Consider the following 15,822-nt stretch of genomic DNA (forward strand, 5'->3'; position numbering starts at 1 on the left):
CAGCAATAAAGGCAGCCTTCGCCAACCTGGTGTCCTGCAGATGGGCTGCAATACCCATCATGCCTGTCCTGGCTGAGATTGATGGGAGTTATAATCCAATACGCCTGGAGGGCACAAGGTTGGGGAAGACAGAAATAGCTGGAAATGCTTAGTTCTTTGCACTGAAAGGCTACACAGATGCATTTTGGTGGATCAACCCCTCTTAAAGGCACAGGAGCAGACCAAGCTAATTTTTCTTTGGTCAGTTGGCAACCCTGCAGTAGATCTATTTTCTGTTGTAAATCTACAGAAAATAAATCTATTTTCTGCAGTAGATCTATTTTCTGTTCTATAAACTCTCAGGTCGGATAGGTGATGATTTTAAAAAACAACAACAAGAAAACAAAATTATTGGGCCATTTGCTTTTGATCAGGAGAAATTAAAGAATTATTTGGGTCAGAAACTAATTAGTTGGGTATGGTGTGAACTTTTTCTCTAACAGCTGGATGTGTATGTATACAGAGAGTCAACAGCAGAGCAGAGTGGGTGGTAATTTTTTCCACTACTCTGAACATGTATCAAAGAATAATTCTTTCCTCCAAGTGCCAGCATCACCCATCCTGCCCTTAATCTGTAAACATCATTGCTAATGTCTTTTTTAAAAAGTGTGTGTGTGTGTGTGTGTGTGTGTGTGTGTGTGTGTGTGTGAGAGAGAGAGAGAGAGAGAGAGAGAGAGAGAGAGAGAGAGAGAGAGAGAGAGAGAGAGAGAGAGAGAGGCTGAGTTCAGACACATGCTAATCAACAGGGATAGGAACAAAATGAAAAACAACCACTGATTAGCGTGTCATCCGAACTCAGCCAGAGAGAGATGCTTAGTGCAAAGCTTGTATTGGTCTGTCTGCTACTTCCTCTCACCTGGAAGCCTTTTCCATAGAATTGCCTGTGGGGAGGCTAGCTCTGAGTTTACTCAGTGTTGCTGGAAAGGCACTCTGCACATGCTCAGAGGTTCTGCCATTTCTGCTTTCTGTGATGGCACAGAGCAAGCCCTTGTTAAAAGATTTGGAGATCTCTGTTTGAAAAATGAGGAATCAAGGATTGCTTTTATCATGGTGGCTAAACATTCCACTGGTGTGTCCAGTTTAAAGAGAAAAAGAGTGGAATGGAACGAACTATGAAGGACTAGAAGAAAATTGCATTTAAATTGTAGTATGTTCTAAGCAAGGTATACTTAATATTCATGCTACAGATTCTAAGTAAAACAACAACAACCTGATTTAAACTGCAACTATGGAAGAAAATGCCACATGTGTGGTGTGTTTAGGTACCTGTTAAATACCCACATCTTTCGCTGAGCCTTCTTAGATTGGTTGCACACCATCCAGGTTGTTTGTTAACTATTGTGTTTCATGCTTCTGTTTTGAAATGTTTTATCTGCTGAGTTACATATATATTAGGATGCATTTTAACATTTGACTTGAACACTTCTTAGATATACTTGTAGATATAGTGATCAGTATATAAACCAATTAAATAATAATAAGAACCCTTTAAGGGGACAGGGACGTGGGATATGGTTTCAGATTTTGGGAAGGACATAGGGAGGAGTCCTGAAGCCATTTTATAGAAGCTTTTCAACTCTCTACTACTGGGATTAATACATTCTGTAAGGAGTTGGGTAAGGATCATTACTGATTAGAGTGTGACTCTAAAATGTTGTAGGAGAACATAGCAGGCTCTGCCTTAGGTTAGAAGGAATGATTTGTGAGCTTCTTCAAGTGAAATTATTCTGCACAATTTATTCTACACCACAGCACTATATATGTATTTGCTTCCTTATTTTTCTGCATTGTAGAAGCCCACCTGCCTTAAGGCTGCCTTTTAAATGACTGAATTAATTCATTGGATTGCTTGGCTGGACATACAAATCTTTCTAATGGCTATGTAATAAATAATAATTTTAAAATATGATATTTTATTTGATTATGTATACTCATAGTTTTATGTAAGGTGCCTTGGGGAGTAGGGTGACCATATGGAAAAGAGGAGAGGGCTCCTGTACCTTTAACTGTTGTATAGAAAAGGGAATTTCTACAGGTGTCATTTGTATGCAAGCAGCACCTGGTGAAATTCTCTCATCACAATAGCTAAAGCTGACCTCAGATACAAAAGAGAGCAGGTCTCCTGCAACTTTAGCTGTTGTGATGAAAAGGGAATTTCATCAGGTGCTGCATGCATACAAATGACACCTGTGGAAATTCCCTTTTCTGTGCAACGCTTAAAGATACAAGAGCCCTGTCCTCCTTTTCATATGATCGCCCTACCCATTGGGGAGTGTTTTGGGTTTTATTTCCGTCCCCCCCAAAAAAGTGGATTATAAATACTTTAAAGAAAACCAAAAAACTTTGTCATTGTGAGATAATATTTTTCAGTAGCACTCAAAATGGACTACCATAGCTGGGGAAAATAGTACGGCTCTTCCTCCATTTCATAATATGTTAATTGCTGTCCTGGTTACTGTGTGCAATGTTTTCTTTGGGCACATTAGCAATGTGTCCCCCAAATTTACTAGTCATAAGCTTTTGAACATTTTTTTTAAAAAAAAAACCTAGAAAATTACTTGCAGGCCCTCAGTTGCTACAGCCCTGGGGATTATGTCCCTCCTGAAGTTTCAAAGCTTCCTGGATTTAAAGCTGTGGAGCCAGATGCAATATCATCCTGTAAGAGGGCTGTTCTTCCCCGATCAAATCCTTTCAAATAGCATCTTGTGCCTACTTCATGGCTGTCCCTACCATTAGGCAGAGTGAGGTGGATGCCTCAGGTGGCAGATGCTGTGAGGTGGCAGCAAGATGTTCAAGAACAGAACTGAGTGCTACGGGGCCTATGCACCCAAAGCCAGCTCACTCCTTTCAGGTGTGGTGGAGGATGTTGCTCCATTGCTAGTGTTAAAGAAAATTTAAACTGACAGGCTTTTGTACATGAAATGGGAGGGGACGCCGTTTTGTTCTTGACCTCAGGCGGCAAAATGTCATGGACAAGCCCTGTCCTGCTTCCATGCAGAAGGGGCTTGTGAGAGCTAATGGTGCAAAAGTTGATAGTAGGAATGCTCTGCTATACTAGGCTCAACTGTTGTCTTGGTCTCTTTTGTGCTTCTTATCCTAGCTCCACATCCTCAGATTGTCGCTCAGCAGGATGAACTCCCATTCCTCAAATTCACTTTCTCTGGAAGAAAAACCTGTGGCTGTCCTTTGGGGTAAGGTTGTGCGTATTGCTATATTCCTTCAAAGCCGCTCAGGGCCTTGTTGTGTGGTGAAACCGAGTTCTCTCTAGCCACTAGAGGTCATTAGCAACAAGTATAAAAGGTGAAAGTGCCCGGTCTGTCCTCTTTTGTGTTTTCCCAGCTTAGCCCCCAAAGTTTTGAAAATCCAATAGGTATATCTTTGTTCTAAAACAGAGATGGGGAAATCTGTGGCCCTCAAGATATCGCTGGGTTATATAACTTTAGGGTGACCATATGGAAAGGAAGACAGGGGCTCCTGTATCTTTAATAGTTGTTTAGAAAAGGGGATTTCAGTGGGTGTCATTTGTAGTAGTAATAATTTATTAATGCTTAGGCCATAGGCCATTCGCATACAGAATATATACATTATGGAGAAACAACAATATAAAAATACTACGTATAATCACAAACAGATCATACATAATAAAAGAATAAAATTCAGTACAATTAAAAAAATTGTAGTTAAATAAGAGTATCTCCAGCACAATCAACTGCAATCTCAGTAATAAATCTTGCCCGAATTTTCATTGCTGCCAGGGCAAAAAGAGATACTTTGTGCGTTAGCCTAGAGTCGGTGTCAGACAGGTGTCATTTGTATGCAAGCAGCACCTGGTGAAATCCCCTCTTCATCACAACAGTTAAGATGCAGGAGCTCTGCCCTCTTTTGTATCTGGTCAAGAGGGCAGGGCTCCTGCAGCTTTAACTGTTGTAATGAAGAGGAAATTTCATCCCCTCTCTGTTGTCCTTCTACCAGTAGGCAAAGGCTGTGTTCGGACAACACAATAACCAATGCTGGTTTAAGTAGTCAGGTGGAAGAAAGAGAGACAAGCTCTGGTCCTGTGTGTAAATAAACAATGAACGTTTTATTTTTGTAATGATGTGAAAAAGCTTTACAAAAAATAAAACATTCATTGTTTATTTACACACAGGACCAGAGCTTGTCTTTCTTCCACCTCCTTACTGGTGCCAATTCCCTTCACCCATCAGGTTTAAGTAGCCAACCTTCTCCGTGAGCCCCTGCCAAAGGAAGTGAGGCAGGTGGCTACCAGGAGCAGGGCCTTCTCTGCTGTGGCACCCCGGCTGTGGAATGAGCTCCCTAAGGAGGTTCGCTTGGCACCTACACTATATGCTTTTAGACGCCAGGTGAAGACCTTTTTATTCTCCCAGCATTTTAACAGTCTGTAAATAAATTTTAACTTGGTGTTTTAAATTTGTAATTTTGCATTGCTGCTGTTTTTATCTGGTTGAGCTTTTATATTGTATTTTATAGTTTGGTTTTATACTGTTGTTTTATACTTTGAATGTTTTTAATTTTTGTGAACCGCCCAGAGAGCTCCGGCTATTGGGCGGTATAGAAATGCAATAAATAAATAAATAAATAAATAAACAAACAAACCATTAGTTGAATAGTCAACCATTGGTTACTGTGTTGTCTGCCAGACAAAAACCACCCCATGGTTGGCTATTTCCCCAAAATAACTAATAGAGAAAAACAACACTCTGCAGAGTTGACTAGTCTCACAACCATTGGTTAGCATGTTTTCTGTCAGGTTCTGTGGGCTATTTTGCCCCCATTGAGTTGACTATTTCAGCTGCCTACAGAGTCCTCTGGCAAGAGCGACCAAAGCAACATCTGCTCTAGTCCATCCAGCAGTATGTGCAGTGGCTGATGGGATACCACTGGGAGGAGTGGGGTGGAGAGAGGGCAGGGGATGTGACGATTATGTTGTCCAAAAAAACAGCCAAAGTCATTTTTATTCAGGCAGGCTTTGGGAAATAAGTTGATCTGTTGCAGAAGTACTTCATTGGTTGGTGCTGTTTTATTTCTTTTACTGTGTTTTAAATTGTGTTTTTAATGTATTTGTTTTTATGCTATGCATTCACTGCATTTTTGTCTTTAACATGGATTTCATGTTAGCCACCTTGAATGCCATTCTCTTGATGGAAAGGCAGGATAAAATAAAATAATCAGTTTTCTGATCCAGAAAGATCAATGCCACAGTCTGAAGCTGGGACATTATACCCCTGGCCTCTTGATATCCCTGTAGGCTGTGAATTGAACAACACAACCAGGAGATGTGTGGTGAAAGAGGAGGATGACTTATTGGAACACCTTGTGTACCTGAGAACGGTACGCTTATAATTATGCTTTCCTTCGTTGACAATGATAGGCTTGATCCTATGCAGCTTCTGCTTGAAATCATTTCTCCTCATGAACCAGGAATGGGGATGTGGGTAGACTCTATGAACCAGATGTGGGTGGACTCCAACTCCCATCAGCATCAGCCAGCATGGTTGATGATCAGAGATGATGGGAGATCTGAACTTCTCTATGGAGAACTGGCTATAGTGATTAAATGATAAAAGAGGGGCTTTCTTCACATGCTCAGAGGCACTTCATTCTCCTGGTAGCTTGCAGCTACCAAGAAAAGCCAGTCACAGCATCAATGCAGAAAACAGAGCAAATGTCAGAGAGCCTGAGCTAAACCTACTTCCTCGACCTCAGGAGTGGGGAACCTGTGGGTCTCAGATATTGTTGGACTCAAAGTTCCATCAGCTCCAGCCAGCATGGTCAATAGTCAGAGATGATGGCAATTGTAGTCCAACAGCATCTGGAGGACTGAAAGTTCCTCCATTCCCGCCCTGAATCGTTCACTCTGATTTTCTAAGCATTTTTCCCCATTCCATGTACCGCAAAGAATGTTGTGCGGGGAAATGGATGAACACAGATGTGCAGAAAGAGATTCATGAGGCCCTAATAATATAGTAGTAAGTTCTGAAGTGTCATTATGACAGTCTCCATAGCCACGTCCCCAAGGAGAGACCAACAGTAGGAGCAGCTGTGTTGATCCACGTCAACAAACCAATTCCTTCAGTTTTCTCCTCCACCAAGAGCAGGTCTCTTGTAAAACCAATTGGTTTTAGTTGCCCATTCAAGAGCAAGCCACCCCACAAAGTACTTGGCCTTACAACAGGGGACAATATATTGTTGTTGGGAAAATTCATTTCCCCACCCCCCACCCAGCTACTTTGAGGTTTGCAGCTAAGCTCAGTGGGAACAAGGAATTCTGAGAGGGTGGCAGATAATACCAGAGTCCCTGCTCATAAAAAAGCTCCCTATGCTGTGTCCCTGTAAGCCCTGATTCTACTACACCACGGACGATGCCAATCCCCAAACTGGCTGAATTCATGGAAGGGCTTTTTTTGTTTCTGGAATAGACAAGTGATGGCACTATTTGTCACTCCTTCAGGTTTCCCTGGGTGAAGATGCAGATGACTCGCCTCATGTAGTTGCTGTGGAGTCCAAAAACATGGCCAGCATCCCCAAACCAGTGCCAATTGCAACGCTGAGGCGCTCCGTCTTACCAATGGTAACTCTCCAGGGCAATGAATCATGTCCAAACAACCCTGGAATCATTGAGTTGGGATGTTGGAGAATTTTGTTTTGATTCATATTTTGACCCAGCCTTGTCCCGTTCACATCCCAGAACCCAAATGCTCCCCCCCCCCCGGTCAAAGCGCCTATGTTTGCAAGTTCACTATCTCATTCACAAAATGTATTGGTTCAAAAAAAATGTGCTGTTGGAAAAAGGCCTTACTGCGACCATTGCTGTATCAGACTTCCCAGGTTACAAAGATGGTACTGAACATCTGAGGAGCCTTATGACGAAGGTGAAAGAAGAAAGTGCAAAAGCTGGGTTGCAGTTAAACCTCAAAAAAACCAAGATTATGGCAACCAGCTTGATTGATAACTGGCAAATAGAGGGAGAAAACATGGAGGCAGTGACAGACTTTGTATTTCTGGGCACAAAGATTACTGCAGACGCTGACTGCAGCCAGGAAATCAGAAGACGTTTACTTCTTGGGAGGAGAGCAATGACAAATCTTGATAAAATAGTTAAGAGCAGAGACACCATAATGACAACAAAGGTCCGCATAGTTAAAGCAATGGTATTCCCCATAGTAACCTATGGCTGCGAGAGCTGGACCATAAGGAAGGCTGAGCGAAGGAAGATAGATGCTTTTGAACTGTGGTGTTGGAAGAAAATTCTGAGAGTGCCTTGGACTGCAAGAAGATCAAACTAGTCCATACTCCAGGAAATAAAGCCAGACTGCTCACTTGAAGGAATGACATTAAAGGCAAAACTGAAGTACTTTGGCCACATAATGAGAAGACAGGATACCCTGGAGAAGAGGCTGATGCTAGGGAAAGTGGAAGGCAAAAGGAAGAGGGGCCGACCGAGGGCAAGATGGATGGATGATATTCTGGAGGTGACAGACTTGACCTTGGGGGAGCTAGGGGTGGCAACGGCCGACAGAAAGCTCTGGCGTGGGCTGGTCCATGAAGTCACGAAGAGTAAGAAGTGACTGAATGAATAAACAACAACTGAAGATCTTAAGTAGAGTTTCCACTTTCCTTACTGCATTAGCTCAAGTCTGCATCAGATTCAATAAGGCAGATGAAATAAGGTTGCATCAGAGAAAATTGATGGTCAGCCTTGTATGTTTTATCTTTTAATATTAGCATTGTAATTTTTTAAACAAAATTTAGCCTTGTATGTTTTATTTTAGTTTGGGCAGCCACATGTGGTAGAAGCCAGTCCTGCAGGTACCCAGAACCCAGAGGTAGAGCACCTGCTTTGCATGCAGAAGGTCCCAGGTTCAATCCCTGGCATCTTCAGGTAGGGCAAGGAAAGAATCCTGCCTGAAACCTTGGAGAATCGCTGCCAGTCAGTGTTGACAATACTGGGCTAGATGTACGTTGATGGTGCTATATAAATAAATAATTAATAATAATAATAATAATAATAATAATAATAGTAATAATAATAATAATACATTCCCTATCCCAAGTTGTATTAGAAAGCCATCCTCTGAGAGCCAGTGTGATGTAGCGGTTAGAGAATTGTGGTGGGACTTGGGCGATTCAGGTTCTTGTCCCCACTTGGCCATGAAGCTCACTGGTTGAGTTTGGGCCAGTCACAGGCTCTCAGCCTAACCTACCTCACAGGATTATGGTAAGGATAAAATGTGGAGGAGGAAGACCATGTAAGTGGCCATGGGTTCCTTGCAAGAAGGGAAAAGGTGGGGGTATAAATGTAATAATGAATACATTCTATGAACCAATCAAACCCGAGAAGGGTTGTTGCTGTGTTGCCATTCTACATCTTCTGTAGAATATTTAGAAGAAAAACATTATAAAATCTGATCTCTCTCTCTCTCTCTCTCTCTCTTTCTCTTTCTCTTTCTCTTTCTCCAGGTCAGTCTTGACAGTTTTGAATTAACTCCTCCTGTTAGCTTTATCTTAAAGTCTGGAAATGGTCCAGTCTACCTCAATGGACAGCACCTGATCTGTGAGTGAAAACCAGACCAGTGGAGAGAGTGAAAGGTGGTTTGATTAAGAAGAGAGAAGGAAATAGCAGTGCCGTCAACTAGTCAGATCAGAACGTTCAAGACTGGGGCGCCTCATTGTTTAAGGGTGTATTTGCATGTATAGATAACACCCTGATCCTCCTCCTCCTCCTTTATTTAGCATGATGGTGGCATCATCTATCATATACCATGCCACGTAAGGATACTGCTGGCTGCTTCACCTCCAGATTAATGCCTCTATGTATGTGTAGAAAAGATGGTGAGCAATGAATGTGTGAATTGAGTCTGATCCTTTTTTAAAAAAAATGCAGTTCAGAGTTCAGATCACTTTGGGTGAAATCCTATGCATGTTTTAGACAGACAAAGAAGTCCTACAATTCCCAGGATGACCCAGCCAGCATGGCTGAATGGAGGTATGCTGAGAGTTGTAGGACTTTCCCCCCTGACTAAATATTTATTTATTTATTTAAAACATTTGCATCCTGCCCTATATCATTAAGATCTCAGGGTGGCATACAGATAAAAGCATACAGTATAAAATAATAAAGATACACAGCTAAAAACAAATTAAACCATGAACCAAGTTAAAACAATATATAATTTAAAAGCAGTAAAAACAATTAAAACAGTTAAAACAATGTGCCATCTTAGTGAATTTAACCATTAAAGGCTTTGTTTAAAAGCCCTGAATGTATGTCTACTGCAAATAGAACCTGGTTTTAACTGCCATTGCTTCCCTTTACAGAACTTCTATGAAGAGGTCAGGGAGATTGAGCAACTTTCCCAGAAGGGAAAAATCCCAATAGTTACACTTGGACCGTTTGCTCTGTATTCTATAGACACCAACCCTAAAAACACTGTCTAGCATAAATCTTGGGCCAGGTTGTGGTGTTACTTCCAAGTCAATACATGTTGCTTAAAGCCATAACATTTGAGGATTTGTGCCACTACATCAGCCTTTCCCCTGTGTGGGCCCCCAGATGACTCCAACTCCCACCATCCCCAGACAGCATGGGAATTGGAGTCCAACAAACTCTGGGGGCCTGCGGTCAGGAAAGGCTGCTCTACATTTTAGGAAGTACCATAAATAGCTGCCCTTTTGTGAAGCTTCATCAGATCTTGGTTTTAAAAGGCAAATTGGAAGACCGACAGGGAACAGTTTCTAGATATGTTTACTGAACTGCAGCTGTGGAGGGATGAAGTTGTGAGATTGGAGCAATGGGAGAGCAAAAGGCTGCTTAATCCTTCCCCTACTGACTGTGGCCCTGTTCAGAAGACACCAAACCATGATTATAACCATGGGGTTAAGCCAGAAAGCCAGACTGTGTTCAGAAAACACCCTAAACCACAGCTTTAATCATGGTGAAAAAAGGAAAAAGCCTTATTCACCATGGTTAAAGCCATAGTTTAAGGTGTCTTCTGAACACGTCCTGGCTTTCTGGCTTAACCCCCATGGTTATAAGCATGGTTAAAGGTGTCTTCTGAACAGGCCCATAGTTTTCTCTCGAATTTCCCTATCTGCAAGCTGCTTCACACACACACACACACACACACACACACACACACACCACCCAGAGAGCTTTGGCTATGGGGCAGTATATAAATGTAATTAATTAAATAAATAAATAAATAAATAAATCCGCACAACTACCCTGAATATTTTCCTCATGGGTAGGAAAGAAACTGTAGAACTGATATGGGGAAGGGTTAAGCATTCCCTGCTCCATTCTAGCTCCATTTCCATTTTTAGAAAACGGAAGTCCAGATATAGTTTGTACATCTTTCACAGCCTGTCTAGTTTTCACCCCTCTCAGGTATTTGGCTGCTTTCGGTCTCTGTTCCAGTTGTTTGGCAACTGCATTATTCGTTTCATAGTATTTATCAACCGCTTTCCTACATATATATTCAAAGCAATGTACAACGAATAAGAAACTGAGACATCTTTTAAAATATAATGGTTTGTACCTGTGTGTATGTGTGTGTGTGAGAGAGAGAGAGGGGGGGGGTCATGAATGTTGTTTATGTGTAAAATATTACCTCACAAAAACAGACAAAAGCCCACACAGTTTTTTTTGTAAGGCATCTTCAAACCCATCTCCCAGCTTCATAAAACAGGGGTGGACAACTTGTGGCCTCCAGATGTTTTGGCCTACTACAACTTCCATCATCCCTGACCATTGGCTATGTTGGCTTGGGCTGCTGAGTGTTGGAAGCCCAAACATTGCAAGTTATCAATCTTGCTACAAGAGATGCCATCCTTGTTTTATTTCTAAATTGCCAGGAATTTAACCTTGCCAAAGTGATGCCTTTCGGCCAACAAAAACCCAGAAGCACATGACAGTGGCAATGTTTATGGAAAGATGGAAGTTGAGAGCAGCCAACATGCCAGCCTCTGCTGTCATTGTGACATCATATCCTGCTCTGACTTCAATTCTTCTTCTCTCCCCACCATCTTAACTGGCACAGAACTCTAGGCACAGTTGAGTACATTGGCTGGGTTCACCTGGTACCAGAAGAGCCCAAGTGCCTCCTTATCTGCGCAACAGGGGGCAGTGCTTGCGTCCCTCTTCTGGCTCATTACCCTGAGCTCTTTGGGTCACAAGGGAAAGGAAGGGATGCCCTTCAAAGGAGCCCAGCTGTGTTGGTGGTTGTGGGTTTTCTACTTACTGCTGCCTTGCAACTCTCTTCTCCAAGTGGAAGATGATTCTGACTACGAACCCGACGAAGGTGCCATTCCAGAGGACCAAGACACTGGAGAGAACAACTACAATGACTACCAAGCGGCCAATGAGGAGATGCAAGCGGCCAATACAGAGGTGCAAGCAGCCAATACGGATGTGCAAGAAGTAAGTTATCAAAACACCTATATACATATGTGTGTGTGCCTGTGTAATTTATGGACACGAAGTGTGATGCAGACTCCTGTATGCAGGCCATGATGAATAAACACCTATGCCTGGAAATACCGACTGAAGGACAGTATATACATTCATTCAATAAGTAGTGCCATAAACCCACACAGAGCTTAGCTTATACCATGGCATATGAGAGACTGGGCTACCTTTATTTTTATTTTGGGCATTTATACCCTGCCTCTTCATCGTCCAATCCCCAGTTCTCAAAAAAATATATATCTTTGCACCCTTCCCCAACTAGATGTGTTGGACTGCAACTCCCAGATGTGTTGGTGTAGCCCAACTCATCTAAAGAGCATCAGGCAGTGGAGGCTGGTGGGTGTAATGTAAATGGGATGGGGAATCCGCTTTGAGTTTCAGTCGGAATGAGTCAGAACTTCCACACTTTGGAGAGCTCCTTTAGAGTTCTGGCTGGTTCTGACTGAAACCTGGAGAGGTCCCAATCTGGCCCTTCAAGGTTCACTAGAAGGCCACGTCGCTTTCCCTTAACCATTGGGTTTCCCCAGCTTTTGTGCAGTTTTTCCCCATTCTAAAAGGTTGAAATGCCTGCCCTAAGGCTTAGTTGCTGACAGTGGGGTCTATCTATAGGCCCTGTGTACTCCACGGTGGCTGAGCAGTGGTGCTGCATGGTTTATATGATGTAGCTGCCAACACACCGCCAACACAGACCTTTCCCCCAAAACTGTGTGCTTTAAAAGTTGCTGAATTACAACAAATACTTCCTTTGCTCTAAGGTTACCACCACCTTGTTCTGTCTGTTGGTGGTGACCTTGCTTCGGGTTGAAGCTGGGGGCATTTCTGGGGGGAGATCGAGGCTCAGGGTAGGTCTCAGGAAGTGCAGGAAGGCAGGGGGTGGGCTTGACAACCTGAATAGCCATCAGCTCTGTGGCTTTTCCGGCCAGATAGCCAGCGCTCCCTCCTGCCATCTAGGTTTAGCATTCTCACCCTGCAGTGCTGCCAAGTTTTGAGGGAATGAGCAGCTAAAGTAGCATTGTAAAGACACCCCCAAGAAGAGTTTTAAGCTAAAATATGCTGGGCGTGGCCAAACTCCCAGCATAATTTAGTTTAAAATTCTTACTACTGGTAACTAAGTTCAGAAGAGGCATTTCAACCTTTTAAAATAGGGGGAAATGCACAAAAGCTGAGAAACCAGCAAAGATTGATGGTCAAAGGGAAGGGGTGTTGCCAGGGGAAGGGGTATGGCCTGCTGTGAAACCCCAGGTGGACTGGATTAGGACCTGGGGCCTGAGCTGCTGCACCCCCACTTTAGAACAAAGGCATATAGCAGATGGGAGCGGAGCTTTCAGCAATGTATAACAGGGGGAGAGGACTAATAGGGGTGTTTCAAGTAGGTCCCTATCGTCATCCGTGAAATGTTGGCTGGTTTTGCTGTTCAGAACCTCCACCCAAAAGCCTGGATGTTAGTGAAATATCTGCACAGATGTGCTCCTGGTTGTAAAGCAAAGGCTGGACAACAGCCCTGCAGAGGTGTTAGCTTACAGTTCCCATGAACCCTAGCCAGCATAGCCGATGGTGAGAAGTCTCGCTTATGTACTGTTATCTGATGGCACACCGTTGGTCGTGGAGTGACCAATAAGGCCGTTCGTCTCAGCAGGCAATTTGGTGTATATAGGAGAAGGGTCTGCTGGGTATCCTGTTGTTTAGGGCTTTGAATCCCACTAACCATGAATGCGTCTCAGTAGCTATAAGGCAATCCATGCAGTTCTTTTAATGCTCCACTGAGCATCCCAGCTCCTGCATTCTGCTCTATCTTCTGCCTTGAGAGGGTTCCAATCTTAAAGGCAGGCTAGAAACGTTTTTGGATGGATGCAAGTTTAGCGTTACATAGCCCACATTTTAGTAGTGTAAGCTTGAGGTTACTAGTGCATGAATTGCCCTGGTTACTAGGCTATCCCTAGCCAGGCATTGGCACAGTTGATGCAGCAACCAAAGTTGGTAAAGGGCACTTTGGGTCACTGAGGTCAGCTGTGCCTCCAGTGACAAGGATGGATTCAGAAGTACAACCAAAAGTACCTGCTCCTTTAGAGAGAGTGTAACCCAGATTCCTGGACCAGGGAACCACCCACCTACCCGCAGAGTCTCTATCTTATCAGGATTCAGCTTCAGTTTATCATCCTTTAGACTTCATTCAACCCATAACTGCATAAAGGCACCGGTTCAGAATGTGCACAGCCTCTCCCGATTCAATGTCAGAGACAAATAGAGTTGGGTGTCATCAGCATACTGCTGACATCTAGCCCCAAATCTCCTAATGACCACTCCCAATGGCTTCATATAGATATTAAATAACATTTGCGACAAAATCGTGCCTGGTGGCACCACAGTATGTTCTCTGGCATGGACTCCCTATGAGCTGAACCAATGTAGAACAGTGCCTGGAAGATACTGATGAGAGATGAAGAACAGTTAACAAGGTCACACTCCCCCATCCCTCTCCCAAAGAAGGTCATCCAGCAGGGCAACCAAGGCCAATTCCATCCTAAAACCAGGCCTGAACACAGACTGGAATGGAGCCAGTGTTTGTACATGGAATGGAGAGGTCATTTTAAGCTTCACCACAGGCAGCTTAGCCATGCTAACTCTGGGAGAACAGGAAATGGATTGAAGAAAGCAAGAATGATGGATACAATAAGCTGGTTTCAAGCATTGTCGTTGTTAATGCTAAAAGGTACATTAAGGGCACAAACCTACTGTATGCATGTTTAGAAAGTTTTAAAAGTTCCAGCGTTCCCCAGCCAATCATACTGGCTGAGGCATGCTGGGAGTTGAAGGACTTTTTTCCCCCTTTTAGAACATGCAAAGGGTTGTGCCCTAAGAGATGTTCAATGAAGCGGTTCAATGACACCAAGATAAACGTCTTGGAAAATACATCTCTCTGTGTGTGTCCAAGAGGATAGGGATTTTTTTTCCACCTGATGGATGGAATGAATTGAATTTAGAACAAGGTTTAACAAATATAATGGTGTGTCAGTTTTCAAATGCTGCTAGACGTTGACTTCAATAAAATGGTTGGATGTCAACTGCTGATACGGAATATCAGCTGTCCAGCTATCCGTGGCGCTAGAGAATATTTCAAGTCTTTGAACTCTCAGTTCACACAAGCTGCAGAAGGGGCTCGAAGAGGGAATTTGGGTGGATGCGGACAAGTCTCCAGAAGCAGCTTACAGAGTGAGGAATGGCTGTTGTTCAATGGTTGGGCAAACACTCCATATGGAAAAGATCCCTGGTTCAATCCCGGCAGGGCTGGGGAAGAGATGCTGCCAGTCAGTGTAGACAATATTAAGCTAGATGGACCCATGATCTAAGTTGGTATCAGGCTGCGTCCTATATTCCTAAAGTCAACCAGAATTATAACACTTATTTATATATTGATTCAATTTTAAGCTACCCGATAACAAGAGATCTTAGGGTATTTAGAGAAGTGAGGATGTTGATGATTGGCTCCTTCAAAGTGGGACTGTTCAGTTTGTGATGACTTCTTTTGGGCATTTTCTCCCCTTAGGAAGAAGCAGCTAATGAAAGATGATGCCCAGTGTCCTTTTCGTAGCAAGTATCGTATGGAGGAGGTCTGCCAAAGAACAACTTCAAATGGTTCCATATGCTACCGATAGATTATACTACAGCTGCATGATTAAAGTTTTGTTGTAGGAAAATTGGCTGCTTCTCTTCTGGTCTGTGCGATGCTCTCCTTGATTGCTGATAGTCTGGTGGGAAAGCAGGAAGGTGTTAAAGATGTCCCCAAAGGTCTTCTTGGATGGTCTTCTCAAGCATGAGTCTCAAGTGTAACATCATTCTATGGGCTGGGACAAAGCAACTACCTTCACCAACAATGTTTAGTTAGCATTGCTCAGCAAATGCTGCCAAATTAGTTAGAGCTATGCTTAAGTACAACATATTTTCTCACTTCTTGGGGCAAATCTAATAATATTTAGCAGTAGATTAACTTCATTGCTGGTTATCCATGCATGGGCCCTCATTGGTGAGCGCCCAGAGACACCAGGATGGTTGAAGGGGGGGGGACTTAGATCAGGGGTAGGCAGAAAGTAGACCTCCAGATGTTTTGGACTTCTCCCCAGCATTCCTGACCATTGTCCACGCTGGCTAGTGCTGATGAGAGTTGAAAGCCAACACATCTGGAGATCTACATTCTGTTCACCCCTGCCCTAGACTTGCCTTCACGGCTTTGGGACCCTGGGGGAGGGGGGAGAAAGAACCTCATCAAGGCTTGCCTGATTCATATGTCAGACTTTTGGAGC

The 15,822-nt window shown here is 43.3% G+C and overlaps 1 protein-coding gene across 1 annotated transcript; it reads left to right on the forward strand.

Annotated features, from left to right (window-relative positions):
* The first annotated feature begins 3,169 nt into the window (after positions 1–3,169).
* LOC134407619 (nucleoplasmin-like) lies at positions 3,170–15,092 on the forward strand. Its single transcript, XM_063139488.1, has 6 exons — positions 3,170–3,230; positions 5,306–5,388; positions 6,509–6,628; positions 8,518–8,611; positions 11,325–11,476; positions 15,069–15,092. The coding sequence occupies exons 1-6, from the start codon at positions 3,170–3,172 to the stop codon at positions 15,090–15,092; spliced, it is 534 nt and encodes a 177-aa protein (XP_062995558.1).
* Positions 15,093–15,822: the final 730 nt, after the last annotated feature.

The sequence above is a fragment of the Elgaria multicarinata genome, chromosome 12 (assembly GCF_023053635.1).
Source record: "Elgaria multicarinata webbii isolate HBS135686 ecotype San Diego chromosome 12, rElgMul1.1.pri, whole genome shotgun sequence".
NCBI lineage: Eukaryota > Metazoa > Chordata > Lepidosauria > Squamata > Anguidae > Elgaria > Elgaria multicarinata.

Excerpts from the sequence above, each read along its gene's own strand:
- LOC134407619 (XM_063139488.1), top strand. The coding sequence starts at position 3,170 with ATGAACTCCCATTCCTCAAATTCACTTTCTCTGGAAGAAAAACCTGTG. Across the intron at positions 8,612-11,324 it reads CAATGGACAGCACCTGATCT|TGGAAGATGATTCTGACTAC; the intron begins GTGAGTGAAAAC and ends CTCTTCTCCAAG. Across the intron at positions 11,477-15,068 it reads CCAATACGGATGTGCAAGAA|GAAGAAGCAGCTAATGAAAG; the intron begins GTAAGTTATCAA and ends TTCTCCCCTTAG.